The following is a 21,477-nucleotide window of genomic DNA, read 5'->3' as shown; positions in this document are numbered from 1 at the left end:
TTTCCTCTGAATTTTGGGAAATCTATAGATTATATTGCCAAAAATTTCTGCCACATATATGCTCACAGGATGGCTAGAGAGAAAAAGACGCATATTTCTCTGTTTAGTCTGAAGACTATTTATATTATTAACAGTTTGCTTCCATTGCATTTAGTAAAACAGAATAACAGATTGGAAGGGACCTTGTAGATGATCAGGTCCAACACACACACACCCATCCAAGCAGGAGAGCTTACACCATTTGACAAATTGAAAGCTTCCAGTGATGAAGCTGCCGCTCACTCCAGAATTGAATAGGAGGCCTCTGGTTAGGACAGTTGCGCCTGCGCTGGGAAGATGGCTGCCTGAGCTTTTCGCTCCGGCTGAGAAGAGCGTTCAACTGTCCTGAACTGAACCCTCCCCCGCTGTTTATCAGATCTAAGCAGTGGGGGATCTAAGAGAAGAGCTTGGGCTGAGCCTGGGAGTGGTAAGCGAATTTAAAAAAGCGAATTAAAAAGAGCATTACCCAGGGGCTATCCAGAGGCTCTGAAACGGATTCCGGCGTCCTCAGCATTCCTCATCATTCTTGGCGTTTACGAATGGCGTCGCGAACGACCTTCGGCTTACTGGGCGTCTATTCCCCCCCCCCTCGCACGGACGGCTATTCCCAGCAGGAGTGGAGCCGAGCTGAGTTTGGCTGTTTCCTGCCTTAGCGTGGAGAGTGCTCGAGGTGTTTGGGGGCGGGTGTGATGTGGCATTATTCTTTGAACTTTGCTAAAGGTGCTAAAGACGCTGAAACGCTGTAGCCAGCATTGTGAAAACTAATGCGCTCAGCTGACTGGAGACCTTTTGCTGAGGTGTTATTTGTTCGCTGGACTCTAGACCAGCTGGAGCGTCGTGATTGCTGTGAGCGTCGCCTGAAAGCCACTATAGCCCAGCTGCCAGGAGGGGGGTCCCCTCACTTGATTGCTACAACTATCATAGCCAACTGACAACTATCATAGCCACCTGAGAATGCCGTGGCTGGCAGGAGTGCCGAGGCTTTTCCGTGTGAGTTGTTGAAAATTGAACCTTTCGTAGGCCATTTGTCAAGACTATTTGCGCAATGTGCGAGATTGGAAATGGCTCCCAGGCGTTTTGCTCCGGTCTGACGAGGTGAGCAAACGCCGAAAAAAACCTCGAAAAACACAACAATCGCACCTCGAAGAAGGGCCTGGGATGTCCGTAATCCAGGGGACCCGTTGAGCCCAGACCTTTGCGGGGGGTCGCCGCTTCTAGGCGACCGCGGATTGCACAACTTCGGAGGGTTGTGTGCTGTGAGCTGCCTTCGTTGCTCGGCAGTGGGGGGGGGGGGGGGGGGCCGCCACGTCGGCTGCAGCGGTGGCGTTTTTTTTCGCAGCTCTGACGATTTACCTTGCTTACTGGGCTGCTTTTGTTGGTGCTGCACTGGGCTATTATCGCCACCGGAGGGAGAGAGAACGATCTGAAGCAGTGTGTTGGGAGCTGGGCAGACCGGATGGTTGGCTTTCCCAGATGCTGCGTCGGCCCCTCTGGATGGCTTCCTTCCCTATTCGGCCTCACTTCCTTTCCAGCATTGCCTCCTTCCTCCTCCGTCCCTGCCTGGTCAGATGGTTCTTTGGACGTGTTCTACTCTCTGTTCATCCTCGTTGCGCTGGGGTCTCCCCTTGTGTTTTCCACCCGCCATTTAGCGCTTCCACACTGTGGTATTTCAACATCTTGCCTCCTCTAGCCGTGGCCTCTGGATTTTTAGACCTGCTGGCACACCCCCACCTGGCTTTGAACATTATCACCATCATCACCCGCCATTACCTTTGGGGCTCTATCTGGGACAGCGCCTGTGGAAGAAGGCCCCCTGCCTCCCTCAATTGCTCCAAACTCTTTGGACCCTTTCAGATCTGTAGAAGAGGGGACACGAGTTACTCCCCTGTATACCTTCTCTGGACCATAACTGGACGCTAATTATTCTAACCATCTTGAACACTGAGAGCCATTTGGGCTTTGCCTAAACTCATCATCCTAACAGCTACGCAACCTATCTTTTTTCTTTCTTTCTCTCCTTCTTTTTCTCTTGCTTTGTATGGGATATGTTTGTGATATGTATGCAATTGAGTGAATGATCCCACTTTTATTATCATTATTGTTGTATTCTGTGTTTTTAACTACTACGTTGGACTGCCTGGGTGAGTGAATGAGTATGCTTGATTCGGAGGACCTGCCGAGGAATGCGGGGGTCACTGGGTGGTTGGGGGGACTATGGACACGGGAGTGGGCCGGAGCATTATGGTCATAACAGGGAGGGGCAGATATGGCGGGATTTAGGGCAGGCCATTACCGGGGAAGGAGGGCTCGCTACGTCACAGAGATCCCTCCTTCCGGCCCTATGAGTCCCGCTCCAAGGCCAGATGGCGCGATGATATCAGGGACCCTGGTCTCAGGCTGCTGTCGCTAAATGCCAGGTCTGTAGTTCACAAGGCTCCCCTCGTCCGGGACTTAATGTTAGACGAGAGGGCAGACCTGGCATGTATTACTGAAACCTGGCTGGGCCCGGAGGAGGAGTCCCCCTCGTAGAGATGTGCCCAGAAGGATTTCAGGTGCTTCATCAGCCGAGAGGCCAGGGAAGGGGGAGGATGTGGGCTATTGTTATCCGAGAGTCTCTAGCACTTCGTAGGATCCCTGCTCCGGAGCTTGTCGGGTGTGAGTCCCTGCTGGTGAAGTTGGACCTCAAGGGTCAAGTGGGTTTGCTGTTAACGTACCTGCCTCCCAACAGCGTTGCAGCAGCCCTCCCCTCACTCCTCGAGTCGGTAGCCGAGCTGGCGATTGAGTTCCCCAGGCTTATGGTTCTGGGGGATTTCAATTTGCCTTCGCTCGGTGAACACTCTGATGGAGCGCAGGAGTTCATGGCTTCCATGACAGCCATGGGCTTGACCAGGTAATTCAGGGCGCCAACCCACTCAGCGGGTCACACGCTCGACCTCGTATTCCTCTCGGAGCAGTGGACTTGTGATCTTGGTCTGAGGGTAATGAGATCATACCCCTGTCGTGGTCAGACCATTGCCTACTGAGCTTGACTTTCGGAGGCCAAACCTCCGCTGTAGGGAGGAGAAACCGACCAAGTGGTTTCCGCCCCAGGCGACTTATGGACCCCTTGAGTTCCAGACGGAGCTTGGGGTTATTCTGATCTCTCGCCCACAGTCCGGTGGAGACCCTGGTTGCAGCCTGGCACTCGGCAGCGACGGATCTCTTGACCGGATTGCGCCACTACGGCCGGCTCCGAGGCTGTGGATCCAGGAGGCCCTCCTTGGTTCACTGAGGAACTCCGGGAGAGGGAAGCAACCCGGAAGGAGACGCCTAGAGCACTTGTGGAGGTCCAACAGATCCGAATCGAGCCGAGCACTTCTAACATCGTGCATCAAGGATTACATCAGGGCATTAGGACGGCAAAAAGATCTACATTTGCCACCTTGATTGCCTCCGCCGAGTCGCGCCCAGCCGCCTGTTTAGGAGGGATACGGGGAACCGCCTTGCAGGGTAGGGCTGAAGAGTACGTCCAGTTCTTGGCGGACAAAGTTGCTCGGTTTCGGTCGGAGTTGGACTCTGATTCTGCAATTCCAGCCAAGGCACAGGGGGATAATCTGGCAGACCATTGCTGGGTTGAGGTTTCAGGATGTTGCCCCTGGGGATGTGGACAAAGGCCATGAGAGCTGTGAGTGCCTCCACATGTGTACTGGACCCGTGCTCCTCCTGGCTGGTTGTTAACAGTAGGAGGTGACACGGGGCTGGATCCAGGCGGTTGTTACCGCCTCCCTTCGGGAGGGGGTCTTTCCGCCCGCACTAAAAGCGGCGTGGTGAGACCCTCCTGAAGAAACCATCTCTGGATCCAGCCGTCCTTAACAATTACCGTCCAGTCTCCAACCTCCCCTTTGTGGGGGAAGGTTGTTTGAGAAGGTGGTGGCCTTTCAGCTCCAGCGGGCCTTGGAGGAAGCTAGCTATCTTGACCCATTCCAGTCCGGCTTCAGGCCTGGCTACAGCACAGAAACCGCTTTGGTCGCATTGACCGATGACCTCGGGAGAGCCAGGGATGGAGGCCATGCCTCCATCCTAGTTCTCTTTGACCTCTCAGCGGCTTTCGATACCATCGACCATGGTAGTCCTTCTGCGACGACTGCGAGAGGTGGGGGTGGGAGGCACTGTTTTGCAGGTGGTTCTCCTCTTACCTCTCGACCAGGTCGCAGTCGGTGTTATGTGGAGGGCAGAGATCGAACCCTAGGGCCCCTAACATATGGGGTGCCGCAGGGTTCGGTCCTGTCTCCCCTACTTTTCAACATCTACATGAAACCGCTGGGCGAGATCATTTGGCGGCACGGGATAAAATACCACCAGTATGCGGACGATACCCAGCTGTATCTGTCCGCCCCGTGCCAACTCAATGAAGCGGTGGACGTGATGAACCAGGGACTTGAAGCTGTTAGGGACTGGATGAGGGCTAACAAACTCGTGCTCAACCCGGATAAGACCGAGTGGCTGTTGTGTTTCCCTCCCGCCAATTTGGCAAGTATTCCATCGCTCAGGCTGGGGCGTCAAACATTACACCCCTCAGACAGGGTCCGCAACTTGGGAGTCCTCCTGGACCCACAGCTGACTTTCGAACACCATTTTTCAGCTGTGACCAGGGGGGCATTTGCCCAGGTTCGCCTGGTGCACCAGTTGCGCCCCTACCTGAACCGGGAGGCTCTCACAACAGTCACTCGTGCCCTTGTGACCTCTAGGCTGGAGTACTGCAGTGTACTCTACATGGGGCTGCCCTTGAGGAGTATTCGGCGACTTCAGCTAGTCCAGAATGCGGCCGCGCGAGCGATTGTGGGTGCACCTCGCTTCACCCACGTAACACCTATCCTCCGCGAGCTGCACTGGCTACCTGTCGATTTCCGGATACGCTTCAAGGTGCTACTTGCCACCCATAAAGCCCTCCATGGTAGTGGATGTGGGTACTTGAGAGACCGCCTACTGCCAATCACCTCCATTCGACCAATTAGATCTCACCGATTAGGCCTCCTCCGAGTTCCATCCGCCAGTCAATGTCAACTGGCAACCACGCGGAGGAGAGCCTTCTCGGTGGCAGCTCCGACCCTATGGAACGATCTCCCCGTGGAGATTCGTACCCTCACCACCCTCCAGACCTTCCGCACAGCCCTTAAAAACTGGCTTTCCTGTCAGACCTGGGGCTAAAGATTGCAACCCGCCCGAATGGTATGAATGTTGTGTTTTAATGATGTATTGTTCTATATGTTAAAAGTTTGTTCCCCCCCCTTTTTAAGTTGTAAGCCGCCCTGAGTCCCCCCAGGGAAAAGGGCGGCATATAAATAAACTTAAATACAAATACAAATTCCATAACTTCTGAAGGCAAGCTTTTCCATTGGTTGATTGTTCTCATTGTCAGAAAATTTCTCCTTATTTCTAGGTTGAATCTTTCCTTGATCAGTTTCCATCCATTATTCCTTGTCTTGTCTTCAGATGTTTGGAAAATAGCTTAACCCCCTCCTCTCTGTGGCAGCACCTCAAATATTAAAACACTGCTATCATGTCTTCCCTGGTCCTTCTCTTCACTAGACTAGCGATGCTGAGTACTTGCAACCATTCTTCATATGTTTTAGCCTCCAGTCCCCTAATCATCTTGGTTGCTCTTCTCTGCACTTTTTTAAGTCTCAACATCTTTTTTATAGTGTGGTGACCAAAACTGGATGCAGTATCCTAGGTGTGGTCTTACTAGGCTTTATAGAGTGGTATTAGTACCTCACTCGATCTTGATTGTATCCCTTTGTAATGCATTTAGGATTGCATTGGTTTTTGGTTGCCGCTGCACACTGCTGGCTCATATTTAGCTGGTGTCCACTAAGACTCCAAGATCCCTCTCACAGTTACTGCTGTTAAGCTGGTTTCACCCAGTCTATATGTGTACTTTTGATTTTTCTTGCCTAAGTGTAAGACTTTACTTCTCTCTACATTGAATTTCATTTTGTTAGATAGGACCCAGTGTTCAAGTCTGCCAAGATCCATCTGGATCTTGAGCCTATCATCTAGGGTGTTAGCTAGTTCCTGCCAGTTTAGTATCATTTGCAAATTTGGTAAATTGCCCTTCTATTCCCTCATCTAAGTATTTATAAAGATATTGAAGAGACGGGCCTAAGTGTACCTCTTGCCCAATTCCCTCAATGTAGTTGTAGTACAATTAAGGATTACTCGTTGATACAGTTGCCACCAGTTATGAATCCATCTGATGGTGATGCTATCTATCCACTTTTTTTTCTAGCTTACCATAAGTAGGTTGTTTGGTCTATTTGTTGAATGCCTTGCTGAAGTCTAAGTATATATTATGTCCACAGTATTTCGCTGGTCTACTAATTTAGTCACCAAGTTGAAGAATGAAATAAGATTGGTTTGGCATGATCTGTTTTTAACAAATCCATGCTGACTTCTAATTATTACTTTACTTATTTCTAGATGTTGGCAGATCTGTTTTTTATTATCTTTTCTAATATCTTCCCAGGCATTGATGTTAGGCTGATTGGTCTGTAGTTTCCTGGGTCTGGGTATTTTTCTTTCTTTTTTGAAGATGGGAACCACATCAGCTCTTCTCCAATCCTCTGGTAGTTCCCTGTTGCTCCAGGATTTTTGAAAGATGTGGTACAGTGGTTCTGAGATGACATCTGCCAGCTCATTTAGAACTCTGGGATGTAATCCATAAAGTCCCGGTGATCTGTATTCATCAAGATCAGACAGCTGTTCTCTTACCATTTTTTGCTTATTTTAACTTTTATTTATAGTCTGTATTTTACAGTTATGTTTTGGCAGGTTGTAAAAAGGCGTTGTAACACTAACCTCAAGAGACAACAAATAATCTGACAGTGATTTAGGAACATAAATTGCAACTTTGCTGTCTACTTCTCATGGCAGTTCCACAGAATACTATACAGAAGGGCCCTGCTGAATGGGGTCAGGCCAGAATATAAAGGATTATAAAATGTATACCACAGACGTCTCTGTCTATTTAGTCAGCAAGTTTGATATTTTCACACAAGAGAAGCTGTTATGGGAGCAGAGGCATGAACACCTCCTTCCCACACCCAGTTCTATATATAGCTACAATAAAGCTGGATCCAGTCCATAAATGAAAAGTTATAAAAGATTAGTTTAGGTGACTCTTCAAAAAAGAGCAGCATTTCTTACTGCATAAATCGGTATGCCTGTACATTAAGTACATTGAAGTGCAGACTTTAGATTGATTGATTGATAAATATTTTAATAGTTCTATACTAAATTACAATTAGGGATGTTTTTCATTTACATGTATATGAACCTTCCGGATTATATGCTAAATTATATTTCAAATTTCCTTATAGGTTTCATTTCCTGGTTTATCCATAACATTTTTTGTCAGAATGCAGATCTGAATAAATAATGAAAAACTACAAATAAACATTAATACACTGCAAACTATGTATTACTTATATAAGTTCTTTTGCTTTTTATATCATTTAGAAAAAGTTTTGATTTTTTCCTCTTTCCATAACTCTTTAACCTTGAATCAACTTATAGCAGATTGTTGCTGAACTATTGGCATTTGAAAGATAATAAAATATTCAAAGACTTTAGAGTTATTAAGTTTATTGTTGCATACTTCTAGATAGAAATTCTAGCTAGAATCTAGACAAGGTTAGCCATGTTTTAATCTCATTGAAGTTTGAAATAGTTAACATTGATCTTGATTAACATATCTTATTACTTTTAATTAGGACCAGTATGAATAATGTCTTCTGAAATCAGCTTTCTAGGTAGAGCAGACAGATGATATACTGTACATGTTTATTTAGAAATAAGACACATTGAATTCTCTTGGACAATTAAGTAGGCATGATTGGTTCCTCCAAAGTAGTTTACCATTTCTTTTCACATAGTAGATAACATTTCTCTTTTCTGATACTCCTTTGTAGATTAGTCACTTTCATTTCTGTCATCAAAAACTATGCACTTATGGCTTGCTCTTTACTTCTTCAGCTCCTTGATCAAAAATCTAATTCTCCCTTCTCTTCTCTGCAACCAGAGACTTAACAAGGTGTGTAGTCAGTATTGCTGAATACCATGTAATTTCTTGTGCTGAGCTATTATATTGTCTGATTATACTGTAAGAAAGTAGCAGTGAAAATTACAAATATGAATAAAAGAATCATAAATAACCCATTACAACATATTTATGTAATGTACTTAATGTGTTTTACTATATTTAGAGTAATTGAAAATTACAGTCATTTTAGTAATTCTATATGATTCATATTTAACTTTCTAATTAGGAATTTCCTTGTTCATAGTTCCACAGTAATCTAAATTGCACATCAATATGATTTCAGAATATGGCTGTAATATTGAGATCTATAGAACTATGTTCCTGATTAATTTTCATGGCTAGTTTCCTATGCAAATTAAAGTAATTTAATAAAACATATCTCCAGCAGGGGTGTCAAACTCACAGCCCAAATGTTTCATGAACTGACCAAGCCCACCTCCATTTTAGCAAAGGAGGGGGAAAAGTCATAATACGTCATGTGATGACAATGTGACAATATGAATTTGACACCCTTGATCTACAGGGAAAGCAGTTACACTCTTTTATCTCCCTTGAAGCACAGATAAGCTATTTTCCCAGATTTACAGCTTTCTAAATTTATTTTCATTCTAGATAAGCATTTTTTAAAAATTGCCAAAAAGCAATGACTCAGAATCAGAATTCGAGAAAGGATTTTAAAAGAGATGTAACAGCACTATTAGCATGTCTGCTATACTTCCTCTGCTGTGTTCTGACCTCACTATCCTCATAGAAACAACTAAAAAGGGCCATATTTTTATTTGGCTTTCTAAATACTTCAAAGTTTCTGAGAGGTGGGCAGCATATAAATGTAATAAATTATTATTATTTGTAAAGTTCCTTTTTATTATAGATATATTTCAGGAGATAAGAATGACTGAATAAACAAGACTGAGCAGCTAAATATATTAAGAACTGAAGCAGAATTGTAGGTAGCATTAAGTTAGATTTTGTTTTCCTTCTCTTTCTGGACAGTCTTTCTGAGAAGGTATGCTGGATGTTATTTGTAACATATGGGGTTATTTGTAAAAAGTGGGATACAAATAAATAAATAAACAAAATTACAAATTGGAAAAAAGCCAGGAAAAGTATTTATTGGAGTTATATATTGTCTATCATTGTGGTTAACAACAATTAATTATAAAATACAAATAATAAAACTTAGTGCCTAATTAAAACACATCATAAAGCAGCTTAAATATAGAATATCTATATTGATAAATAAGTAAAATTGTGCCTTTGAATCAGTATTGACTCCTGATGACTGCAGGCTTTTTGGCAAGATTTCAGAAATGATTTACCATTTCCTCCTCCCTAAGGCTGAGGGAGAGGCCTCTAGTGACTGAGCTGGCTTTATGTCTTAGTTGGGACTAGAACTCACAGTTTCTCAGGTTCCAGCCTAATGCCTTAAGCACTTCACCAAACTGGCTCTCTAAATATAGAATATTTGCCTAGATTTCTGCCTTTGTTTTATTTTGCCTAAATAAAACAAAGGGCATTCCAAAATCTTACATTAACCAAATACATTTGTAATGATGCCAAGACAATATTTAGGTAAATTCAAATGCAGGAGAATACAGCTTTAGCTTTGTCTGAACACACATTTATTAAGTCCTAACCAGTATTCTTATTTATTAGATAGCGCATATCATATAGGGCAGTGGTCCCCAACCTTTTTATCACCGCGGACCAGTCAGCCTTTGATAATTTTACCGTGGCCCGCTGAGCGCGCGCAGGGGTGGGGGGGCGTTGTTCTGCAGCGATCATGGCCCCCAGCCATTAATGTCTAAACTGCTGCAAGATATAGTTAAATATTGATAAAATGTGAGGGGGTGTACTCACTTCTGTGATATCTATCCATCCATGTCTGTCTCTGTCTCTGTCTCTCTCTGTGTATGTATGTGTGTATGCGTGTATGTGTATATATCCTCTATCTATCATCTATCTATCTATTTATCTATTTATCCATCCATCCATCCATCCATCCCTCTCTATCTATCAATCACCTATCCACCATCTATCTATCTATTCTAGCTGGCTGGGCAATTTGGGGAGTTGAAGTCCAAAAGTGTTAAAGTTGCTGAGATTGAGAAATGAGGACGAAACAAAAGGGAAGAGAATGAAAACAAGGTCGTAGAGAGAGATTGCAAAATGAAAGGGCAACTTCTCTTTTTATTTCCTTCCACCCCCACCACCCCCAACCACCCCCACCGTGCCTCTCTGGCAATTGGCTGCCCAGGAGGTGGGGAGGGGAAGATGTTTCACAGACAGCTGCCACCCGCCCATCTCATCTCTCTCTCTCTCTCTCCGCCTCCCCATCTGACCTCGGACTGCTCCACTGCGGAGACCCCAGAAGGTCAAGCCAAAAAAAAAAAAGGGCTCAGGAGTGGGGGAAGAAACAAACCCCAATCACGTTCCTATCTGTGAAGCTCCCCGCTCCCTTCCTGGGCAGCCAATTGCCAGAGAGGCAGTGTGTGTACGTGTGTGTGTGTGGGGGGGGGGGTTGGCAGGGCGCGGCACGCCTAGTCCGCTGTGGAACGCGCTGCCACCCACCCAGCGCTCGCTCTCTCGCTCTCTCCCCCCCCTCCAAGCTCCCGCTTCTGCTTCGGATCCGGCCAGCAAATTGTCCCCGCTTGCCCGGGGGACTGGCCTCTGATTGGCTGGCGGGGAAGAAAGCCTCGCCAGAGAAGGAGGCGAGGACTCCGCCCGGGTGACGTCATGGGGACGGCGTCCCCAGGTAGCAGCGAACCGAACGCGCTCCGTCTCCACGGGCTACCAAGGCGGCCGGGCGGCCGACCGGGGTGGGAGTGGGGTTTGGACCGGAGAGGCGGCTCTCGGGTTCGAGTCCCGGGGTTGATCTCAGGCTGCGCGTGTGGGTGAAGAGGCAGCAGGGATCATGGCCCCCGGCCGCTGCAGCGATCATGGCCCCCGGCCGCTGCACGGCCCGGTGCCAGGTACTCCACGGCCCGGCACCGGTCCGCGGACCGGGGGTTGGGGACCACTGATATAGGGTATAGCTATGGCATGTTTCATCATGACCAGATCAGGCATCTTCAGAATGATATGTCTGGCACAGTACCGTATTTTCACGACCATAAGGCGCACCGGATTATGAGCCACAGTATCAGTTAACATTAATTTTTTCCAAACTTTTTTCATATATAAGCGCACCGGGTTGTAAGCCGCACATTTTTTTGCAACATTTCCCCCCACTGCCCTGCATTCCGTTTCCTAGCCTGCCTGGCCACTCGTTCATTTTGTTTCCCCCCCTGCCTGCATTCCGTTTCCTAGCCTGGCTGGCCACTCGTTCATTTCGTTTCCCCCACTGCCTGCATTCCGTTTCCTAGCATGCCTGGCCACTCGTTCATTCGTTTCCCCCCTGCCTGCATTCCGTTTCCTAGCCTGCCTGGCCACTCGTTCATTTCGTTTCCCCCCCTGCCTGCATTCCGTTTCCTAAAGATCCCCCACCCCACCACTCTTAGGGAAAGAGGAGGTGTGGGACAGATCGTGGATCGCTGGTTTCTGAGCTGGATGGGCAAGGATTCTCCACCCCACCACCTCTTAGGGAAAGAGGAGGTGTGGGACAGATCGTGGGATCGCTGGTTTCTGAGCTTGATGGGCAAGGATTCTCCACCCCACCACCTCTTAGGGAAAGAGGAGGTGTGGGACAGATCGTGGGATCGCTGGTTTCTGAGCTTGATGGGCAAGGATCCTCCACCCCACCACCTCTTAGGGAAAGAGGAGGTGTGGGACAGATCGTGGGATCGCTGGTTTCTGAGCTTGCTGGGCAAGGATTCTCCACCCACCACCTCTTAGGGAAAGAGGAGGTGTGGGACAGATCGTGGGATCGCTGGTTTCTGAGCTTGATGGGCAAGTATTCTCCACCCCACCACCTCTTAGGGAAAGAGGAGGTGTGGGACAGATCGTGGGATCACTGTTTTCTGAGCTTGGTGAGCAAGGATCCCACTATCTTACTATTTTATTTTTCTTTATGTACACTGGTCACCTTACCCAAGGGACGTGTGTGCATGCTTCAAGTTTGAGCGTACTAAGTAAAATCGTGAGGGAGAGACCCAAGGGACGTGTGCCTGCTTCAAGTTTGAGCGTACTAAGTAAAATCGGGAGGGAGAGACCCAAGGGACGTGTGTGAGCTTCAAGTTTGAACGTAAAATCGGGAGGGAGAGATTTTCAATCTTTTTCCATATATAAAGCGCACCGGGTTATAAGCCGCACTGCCGGTTTTTTATCAAATTTTAGGATTTTCAGTGCGGCTTATAGTCGTGAAATACGGTAATCTTAGCTGTGCATCCTTAGTTTTTAAGATTCTGTGGGTAATCTTGGACCCAAGTTGTAAGTTTTCAAAGGGTGACAGCATCCAATATATCAAATTCCTATTAGTTAATTTGCCTTGTTTACCTTAGGCTGCAGTTTACCTTCCTTCAACCCATTATTGGTCTTATTCACTGATAATGTGGTCCTGGTGCTGTGAGATGTGGTGCTGCCTACTAGCAGGGCCAGCTTCAATTGGACCCATTCATGGAAGTCGGGGGACCAATGACTATTAGTCTTGATGGCAGTATTGTCTTTGAATGCCATCTGCAGGCAGACCAGTGCACCTCCTTGTGCAGTTGGTTCACCATTATTAGAACAGATGGTGGGATTAGATGAACCTTGGATCAATCCAGCAGGACACTGTTTATATTCTTAGGTATTTGAAAAACTTCCCTAGTTTTCAGCCAACAGTAGGAAGATTTGTAGTGGATTCCACATTTATCATTTAAAAACAAGATATTCCTTTGAAGATCTGGTGTTAAGGTTGTTCAGTTCCCACATAGGCCAGAAAAATGACTTTTAGATACCTAAATGTGCAACCAGATGCAAAATCTGCAGCTCCATGAAGTACTTTACTTTGTGACATGTTGTGTGAGCTAATGGAAAAATAATTAATCCAGATTGTAAAATAAAGTGAACTCCAAATCCTAGTGAGCTAGTTCTGGTTAGCTCCATGGCAAGTACTGGTACCACTGGTTCTTCAGTTATTCTCTACAGGATATTTGCCAGTGTTTCTAAGATGATTGAAATATTCTGAAATCAGATTTCCCCTCATCTTGATAAATCACATGAAATGATCAATTCATGGAAAAGCGCTGCCAGAAACTAACAAAGACTTGTGTTTTTCCTAATGCAATTTAGTATATAACACTAAATAACAAAGCATACAAAGAAGGAAAATACATAGGTGTATTTGTAGTGCAGTTTGTGCATATAAATTGCAATCACAACCAATGTGGAAGCTGCACCTGTAAAGATACATATTTACATTTTTTTTTAAATTGCCTATTTGCACTTCTTAGTAATCTATGATTTTATACACACACACACACACACACATGTATATACACACATGCAGACAGATTTGTTCTTTTAGTCAAAACATTTTGATTTTGCATTTTAAGCCATCTGTGAAGTCTATCTTCGATTGGATATTGTATTATCAGCAAGTGTTGATTCCTTAATGCTAATTCATGATGTAACATTTTGATCAATGCTAATTGAAAGCTGGGATATTTTTTAAAAAACTAAGAGAGAAGCCTATGTGAAATTTGCTAAAATATCTTATTAAGCGATACTGTGTTTATGTATTTGTAGTTTATATTTAGTAATATTTCAACCGTAATCTAAATATCATTTCAGATGCGGATGGAATTAGAAAAAAGAATCACAAAAGAACTGGACCAAGGTAAATAGCAAATTATATGCTGACAATTTGAAACTTGTTCTGCTGTTTACTTTGTTTCCTACCCCTATCCTGCTGCCGGCAAGAAAATACTAACTGAAATTTGAGACATTGCACCTCATCCTTTACATTTTAGAACAGGGGTGTGAGCCCGTGGGCCAGATGCATCACATGCTGGCTATGCCCTGGTTTAGTGAAAGGGGGGAGGGAGTCCCAATACATCGTGACAATGCGAGTTTGATACCCTTAGGTTTTAGAACCTAAATATGGCCACAGTAAAAGCTTTAGCAATTTATTTCTAGAACATAAAATATAAACCCATTACCTGCTGATCAGTAACTAATCTACATGATAGAAAATAGTTCTAATGTATAATACCCAAAGTAATATAAATAAGAAGGAAAAAAGGGAGTATCTAATATTTTAGATACACTATTAGATCATAGAAATATTATAAGCAATTGTTTTAGAGCAGGGGTGTCAAAATGGATTTCTTGGAGGGCCAGATCAGCATTGTAGTTGTCCTCCGCGGGCCAGTTTGGGAGTAAAAGGGAGATGGGACAGATGCCCCCTTGCAGCTCCCTGCCATGCAAACCAGGGCACGGGGGGCCACAGGCAGCCCCCATGTGTCCCATTTTTGGCCTGGATTGCCTCCTACAGCACCCTGTCAGCCAAAACAGGCTGCACAGGGGTTGCCCACAGGCCCCGTTTTGGCTGGCAGGGTGCTCGAAGCCATTGCTTGTAGACATTTCATTACTCGATATGTAAGATTACTATTAAGTAGAGCTTTGTTTGTGTGTGTGTGTGTGTGTGTGCACTCGCACATGCGCACCCACATACTGTACATACAACTCCCTGTATATAAATATAGCAAATAACTCACTAGCACTGATGTTGCGTAATGAAATGCCTGCAAATAAAAAAACAAGCTCAGAGCACCAAGAATTTCACAATTCAGTCCTGAGCTACATGTATTCTCTTCTATTGGAATGTCTCAAATAAAAGCATTCCAGAAATTCTACATTATTGGGTTTATTGCTCTATATATCGAGCGCTGTTTTTTTCTTCCATAGCAAAATAAACAGTTGAAAATATTGCTCATAATATCCGTCAAAATTGGCATTCTGATATCATTGTCTCTTCAGCAGATATTATGAAACCTGTAAAAAATACTGTTGTTTTTCAGCTAAAGCTGAACTTGATGCCGGATCTGTTAGAGTCTCCCCTGTAGGATCAATTGATGGATCTTCAACAAAATCAGATATAGACCAAGATCAAGTTTCCAAGGCAAAACAGCAGTATCTAGATGTTTTAAAGAAAAACTATATGATTTGAATAAACTCTGCAAACTTGTAGATATGACTTGATTACTTAACTTTTCAATAGGATGCATATTTGGCACAGTGCACTTGTTATGTACAAAAAATACTTAATAGTCTTGTGGTCCCTATTTTGTTTTTTTCACAACCCCCATATTTTTTCTTTAGTAAATTCACACTAGCCTATGACCTATAAAACTGCCTTTGTTAAGTTTGTATATGTATATTTAAAAAGTCATTCCTAGATCTGCTCTTGTACTTTTAATTAATTTGCATGTTGTCAGGTAAGTTACTGTTTTTCTGATACATTTACTTTATGCCTTCAAATGCATTCCATATACATGGCATTTCTACTTCTGTTAATCACTTTTACATAGGTTCAGCATTAGGCATCCTATACTGATATGCCATTACAGCAGTAGTGCCAAGAGAAATCTGATCTGTATTTTTAAGTAGTGCTAAAAATGCACTGATGATTTGATTATAACAAAATTTCAAGCATTTTCTGTATCTTGAACTAATGGTTCAGGCTATTGTTTATTTTTTAAAGGTGGTGCCCTGGTGCTGTAAGGTATCAGGTGCCATTGATATAGCATATACTCTAGTGATACAGTGTGTCCCAAGTTTACAATTTCTGGAAATTCTATTAATTTGAACATTAGCACATAGGAAGTTTACACACACCCCAAGATGTATCACAACTTTTAGCAGCTCCATTCATTAGAACAGTGATGGCGAACCTATGGCACGCGTGCCACAGATGTCTGCTGGCCAGCGCACATGCCCGCGCTGGCTCGCTGAGTTCACCCTTTTTTAAAGCCCTCCCCAGGCTCCAGAGGCTTTATAGGAGCCTGGGGAGGACGAAAAGAGCCTCTCCCCCCCCACCCCAAGGCCCTCCAGAGGCTTCAGGAGCTTCCCTGAAGCCTCCGGAGCACAGAAAAATGGCCCTACGGGCAAACCAAAAGTTCAGGAACGGATTCCGGTTTGCTCAGAGGGTTGTTTTGACTGCTCTGAAGGCTTCAGGGAAGCCTCCTGAAGGTCTCTGAAGCCTCCGGATGGCTTCCAGGGGGTGGGGGGAGGCTGTTTTCGCCCTCCCCAGGCTCCTATAAAGCCTCTGGAGCCTGGGGAGGGCGAAAAAAGCATGCAAAAGATGGGGGAAATCGCCTGTAGTGCATGCATGCGCACTGGGTGGTGGTGTCGCACATTGCATTATGGGTGCGTCACACCTGCATACGACCCCCTCACTTATGGCACGCAAGCCAAAAAAGGTTCGCCATCGCTGTATTAGAAGAATGATAGCTGGTAGTGGAATTCTGTCTCATAATCGCAGCTTAGATGGAAGATTAGAAGGATCTTGTGTACACTGAAGTGTAGGTTTGGGATGGAAAGGGAAATTCCATTCATAATGTTGCAAATCATCCTAACATGAATACATTCAATTGTTTAAAATGACATAATAAATTACAATGGCACAAACCGCCAAGTCATTTTTTAAGAAATTAAATTTTTTTTTATTATAGTACACTTGTATTTAATGTGATTTATTTAATAAAATTTTAAAATCATTTAAAATCATGCTTTTTCTGAATGTTGTTCCCAGCAAAATATTCCTTTTGTGTTAGCAGTTTAGAATTTTCATTTCCTTATGTTCTAAGATATAATACTCTAGTTTTTAAAGTTGCTTTTTCCGATTGCCATGTTGGCATTCTAAATACATGAGTCAGTAGTAAAATGTATACTTTAATTTACATAAAGCTGTAACAGTAAAAAATAAGTATAAATGATCCAAATTATGCAAATTTTAAAAAGGAGTCATGCCATTGTATAAATAATTATGTAAAGCAGTCCTTATTCTTTTGTCTTTCAATGTACAACTGAGTTCAAAGGTTCTGCTCGAATATTTCCCAAGTCAAGGGCTGAATCTGTTTCTTCATCTATTTCTCCAATTACAGCTCTGAAAAAGAAATTTTGATTGCTCCAGTTATATGTATTTTAAATTAAATATCAACAGAACCTGCATTCTGCATTCTATTACAAAAATAGTTATTTCTACTTAATATTCTTTTCATACTTTGCAGCAAACTGAAAAGTATAAATGAAATTCTACAAGAGGATAGAATATCTAGCCCATGTGGATTGTACTGAAATAATTATCACATAAATATACCCCTTGGAGATAATAACTTGCGCCAAGAATACAGAAAAGTATTTTGTGCAAAAATGACTTTAAAAAAGAAAATAAGCAATTATTTTTTTTATCTTAGCAGTGACGTGCGGTGAGGTTTATGGCTGGTGAGACAAAAAGAAAGAAAGCGGCCTTTGCCCGCTGTCAAGAAAACAGCTTTTGGCCGCTCCAGCACTATGTCCCGCCTCTATGTTGGACATAGCGCCGGAACGGCCAAAAGCAGCTTTCTTGACAGGGGGCAAAAGCCGCTTTCAAGAAAGAGGCTTTTGGCCGCTCTGGCGCTATGTCCGACCCGCCTCTATGTTGAACATAGCGCCGGCGCGGCCAAAAGCCTCTTTCTTGACAGCGGGCAAAAGCGCCGGAGCGGGCAAAAGCCGCTTTCAAGAAAGAAAGTGCCAGCCTGCCAGCAGACTTAGGTAAAAGACCCGCCTCTGCGGCCGGGCTTCCCCGACACAGAGAAATAAAGCTGGCGGGCTGCCCTCCCTGCCTCTCCTTCCCTCTGAGTGAAGAAAAGCACACACCCACACAAAAATTACTTACAAATTACAATTACTTACAAATTACATTAATTTTGAATTCCTCCCCCTCCTTCCGACCCACATACCTTTTCCAGCTGTTTCACAGAGGATTTCAACTCTGCTCTTGTCTGTCATGATGAAAATGTAAAAATGTAAAAGGAAAAAGGCAAGAGCTGCTGAGGTCAGGCTGGGTTAGCTGCTGTCAGAGTCCCCAATGGATGACTCTGCTTAACTGTTTAAAAAAGCCTCTTAAAAAAATGCCCTCTACAGGAGGAGGCAAGAGAACCACGTGCCTCATCTACCTAAGGAATTTTTTGGCTTTTAACCCTTGCTTAACTCTGCTCAAGTGATCATAAATTCAGACTAAATGAGGCATGTGGTTCTCCCACCTCCTCCTGTAGAGGGCACTTTTTAGAAGCTTTTTTAAACAGTTAAGCACTAAGCAGAGTCATCCACTGTGACTCTGGCAGCAACTACCTCAGCACTGTATCTTAGATATACATGTACACAAAAGTGAGTTTAAGAAAACATTCAGAAGGTTCAGAGGGAATATCAAACTTTGGCATGACTTAGCTGCTTAAGAAATAACGTCTGGTTATGAATATTAGACAAGAGATATTAATGAACAGAGGAATAAAGAAAGCATATGGGTTGGATTATAAAGAAATTCTATATAAATATTAGTATGCAAGTGGCTGAAAGGGGCAAAGGAAAATGAATTTTCATCTATGAGGAGTAGTATGAAAAACCTTAAAGCAGGCTTTCCAAACTGTGAGGTACCACTCTTGGAGAGGTGTAGAGAGAGTTCAGGGAAGTTGTGAAAGCCTTTTAAGTACATTGCTACAATACATCCATCTTTCCCAAACTATCATTTTACTGATTTTAATTGTTCATTTGATTTGGATTTTAAGGGAGATGTATACTTTATACTAAAGGGAGGTGTAATGGGGGAAAACTTTTGGGAACCACAGCTTAGAGGGATACCAATAACCTTGTTTCCAGATAGGCTCTCAAATAACAAGTGATTTCATATCTAACTGCAGCTTGGATTACATTAACTTCAAAAGGATAAAACTTACACATTATCTCCTCTCACAATGTATAATCCTAATACTACTTGTTCCACTCCTTGTGAAGAACTGAATACTCTTTCATGGCTCTCATCCAAAATCAAATTGATTGTCTGATCAAAGCCCTTGAGAGTGCCCTGAAATAAATACATAAATGCAATCTATCACATTATCATTTATAAAGCATATTTGTTACAATTCTTTATTTTTTAACCTTTAAAAATATGAACAGCAATTCATATTTAAATGAGATAGATAACAATAAATTATATATTGACATCAAACTAGGTCTGGACTGTTGGGATTTTTTTTGCGTACCAGTGAGTAATCAATTACACCAATCAATTAAAAAGGTAAAGATTTCTCCTTTCCAGTCAAGTGTGATCTGGGGGGCAGTACTCATCTGGTTTCCTAGCTGATGGAGCCAGCATTCTCTGAAGACGCTTCTGTGATCATGTGGCCAGCATGAATATACAGTGAGGCGCATGGAACGCTGTTACCTTCCCTCTGAAGTACCTATTTACTTACCTGCATTTACATGCTTTCATACTGCTGGATTGACGACCCAGAGCAAGAACAGAAGCTCACAGGTCACCCAGGACTTGGATCTCAAGCTGACAACATTGAGTGTCTTAACCACTAGGCCACCATGACCAATCAGTTATATCCACTTATTTCATTGCACACTTTTTTCTTCCAAAATTGGGTTAGGGTTAATTAATGGTTGACAGTTAATTCTGCAAATCAAGATATCCATGCTGTAATCACAAGGCCATCGCTACAATTATTTCCACAATGGGCAAAAATGAGATTTTAACACTGGTGGCATGTAAATAGCACAACAGCCCACATTCAATACAAATCGAACATTTTAGAAAATAATGAGTTTAAGAGGAAATCTCACCACAATCATCCGACCATCTGAAGTAATCACAGCAACAGTACCTAAAATTCATGTCAAGGAATGACCTTAAGGTATGTGTGTGTGCACGTGCGCTCTTCCCAAATAAAAAGGGTAAGCTCATGCTAATGCTACATAAAGGTTCCCCTCACACATATGTGCTAGTCGTCCCAGACTCTAGGGGGCGGTGCTCATCTCCATTTCAAAGCCAAAGAGCCAGCGCTGTCTCCGAGGTCATGTGGCCGACATAACTAAACACTGAAAGTGCCCGGAAAAGTGTTACCTTCCCACCAAAGACGTTCTCTATTTTTCTATTTCCATTTTTTACATGCTTTCAAACTGCTAGGTGGGCAGAAGCTGGGACAAGTAACGGGAGCTCACTCCATTACGCAGCGCTAGGGATTTGAACTGCCCACCTTTCTGATTGACAAGCTCAGCATCTTAGCCCCTACCAGTGGTCTCCAACCTTAGCAACTTTTAAGACTTGTGGACTTCAACTCCCAGAGTTCCTCAGCCAGAAACTCTGGGAGTTGAAGTCCACAAGTCTTAAAGTTGCCAAGGCTGGAGACCACTGCAGTAAGCCACCGCGTCTACATATAAAAGCCCTTTTAAGAAACTGGATCTCTTCCCATTCAAAACCAACATTTTGGCAATTATGCCTTTTCCTCACAGAAATCTGATGCCGGCATGGGCAAATACTTCTCTTGCTGCTCCATTTTCAAGAAACACCCCCCCCCCGCCCCAGTCAATTTGCACTGCCGACAAGCGCGTCGCTTTCATTCTACAGCAAAGCCCGCCCCCTCGCACGAAATCCAACCATCCAAGCGGAGCCAATTCTGAAAAAAAAGAAAATGGCAGACCTCGCAGCCAATCGCAGGCCGCCGAACATCCCCCCCCCCTCGCGCGCGAAACAATGGCGAAAACCGAAATGGCGAAATATAAGACAGCAGCCCCCCTCAACGCTTTTCCTTTCCCACCCCGTTCCCGCTTCGACCCTTCAGCACTCGCGTGTTTTTCACCGCGTTTGTAGCGTTTCTAGCCAATAAAAGGATACGGTTGATGTAGTTTTCCAACGCGGAGGTCATAGCGACGGTCACTATCGAATCCAACGCTCGGTCGCCCGGTTATAAGCTATCGCGACGTTTCCCGATCTCAAGCGACAAACTAAATCGTCTCACGTGGCACGGACTTTAGCCGCCGTGCGCATGCGCACTCGTGAGAGAGAAGCCGAAGTTCTGCCAGAGCATGCGTTCTGTAGATTCTTAAGATGTGCAAAAGTGTAGAGTAGTTGCATCATCGGTAGGAAAGGACACTTCCGGTTTCATTTTCTTAAGGGAAGTTAAGGTTCCCCGCACAAAAAATATGGCTGGTTAGCAGACCTATATGTTTTATACGCCTTTATTCTAATGGCAAAGGATGTGAATATAATACTGAGTTCGTTTAAAAATGACGCCAAGGATATCCAGAGGCAGCATTCCTTTCACAGTGAAAGGTATAGAGCAGTGGTCTCCAACCTTGGCAACTTTAAGACCCGTGGACTTCAACTCCCAGAGTTCCTCAGCCAGCTGGCTGAGGAACTCTGGGAGTTGAAGTCCACAAGTCTTAAAGTT

General features: G+C 44.2%; 2 protein-coding genes across 2 annotated transcripts in view; one reads left to right on the top strand and one right to left on the bottom strand.

The window, feature by feature from the left end:
• Nucleotides 1-15,959, top strand: part of LOC116511063 (ankyrin repeat domain-containing protein 26-like) — a 94,864-nt gene extending 78,905 nt beyond the window's left edge. Inside the window, 2 exon segments of the mRNA XM_032220836.1 lie at nt 13,832-13,877; nt 15,061-15,959. Coding sequence (XP_032076727.1) covers nt 13,832-13,877; nt 15,061-15,209 — 195 coding nt within the window. The 3' untranslated portion in view covers nt 15,210-15,959.
• An 865-nt stretch (nt 15,960-16,824) lies between these two features.
• LSM8 (LSM8 homolog, U6 small nuclear RNA associated) lies at nt 16,825-21,059 on the bottom strand. Its single transcript, XM_032222170.1, has 4 exons — nt 20,922-21,059; nt 19,871-19,911; nt 18,976-19,103; nt 16,825-17,147 (listed from the first exon to the last, which is right to left on the bottom strand). Exons 1-4 carry the CDS (start codon nt 20,950-20,952, stop codon nt 17,057-17,059), a joined length of 291 nt encoding a protein of 96 aa, XP_032078061.1. The 5' UTR covers nt 20,953-21,059; the 3' UTR covers nt 16,825-17,056.
• Nucleotides 21,060-21,477: the final 418 nt, after the last annotated feature.

Source organism: Thamnophis elegans, chromosome 7 (assembly GCF_009769535.1).
Source record: "Thamnophis elegans isolate rThaEle1 chromosome 7, rThaEle1.pri, whole genome shotgun sequence".
NCBI lineage: Eukaryota > Metazoa > Chordata > Lepidosauria > Squamata > Colubridae > Thamnophis > Thamnophis elegans.
This window is presented reverse-complemented; position numbering and strand designations above follow the sequence as displayed.

Excerpts from the sequence above, each read along its gene's own strand:
- LSM8 (XM_032222170.1), bottom strand. The coding sequence starts at position 20,952 with ATGACCTCCGCGTTGGAAAACTACATCAACC. Across the intron at positions 19,104-19,870 it reads CAGATGGTCGGATGATTGTG|GGCACTCTCAAGGGCTTTGA; the intron begins GTGAGATTTCCT and ends TATTTATTTCAG. Across the intron at positions 17,148-18,975 it reads ATTGTGAGAGGAGATAATGT|AGCTGTAATTGGAGAAATAG; the intron begins GTAAGTTTTATC and ends TTTCTTTTTCAG.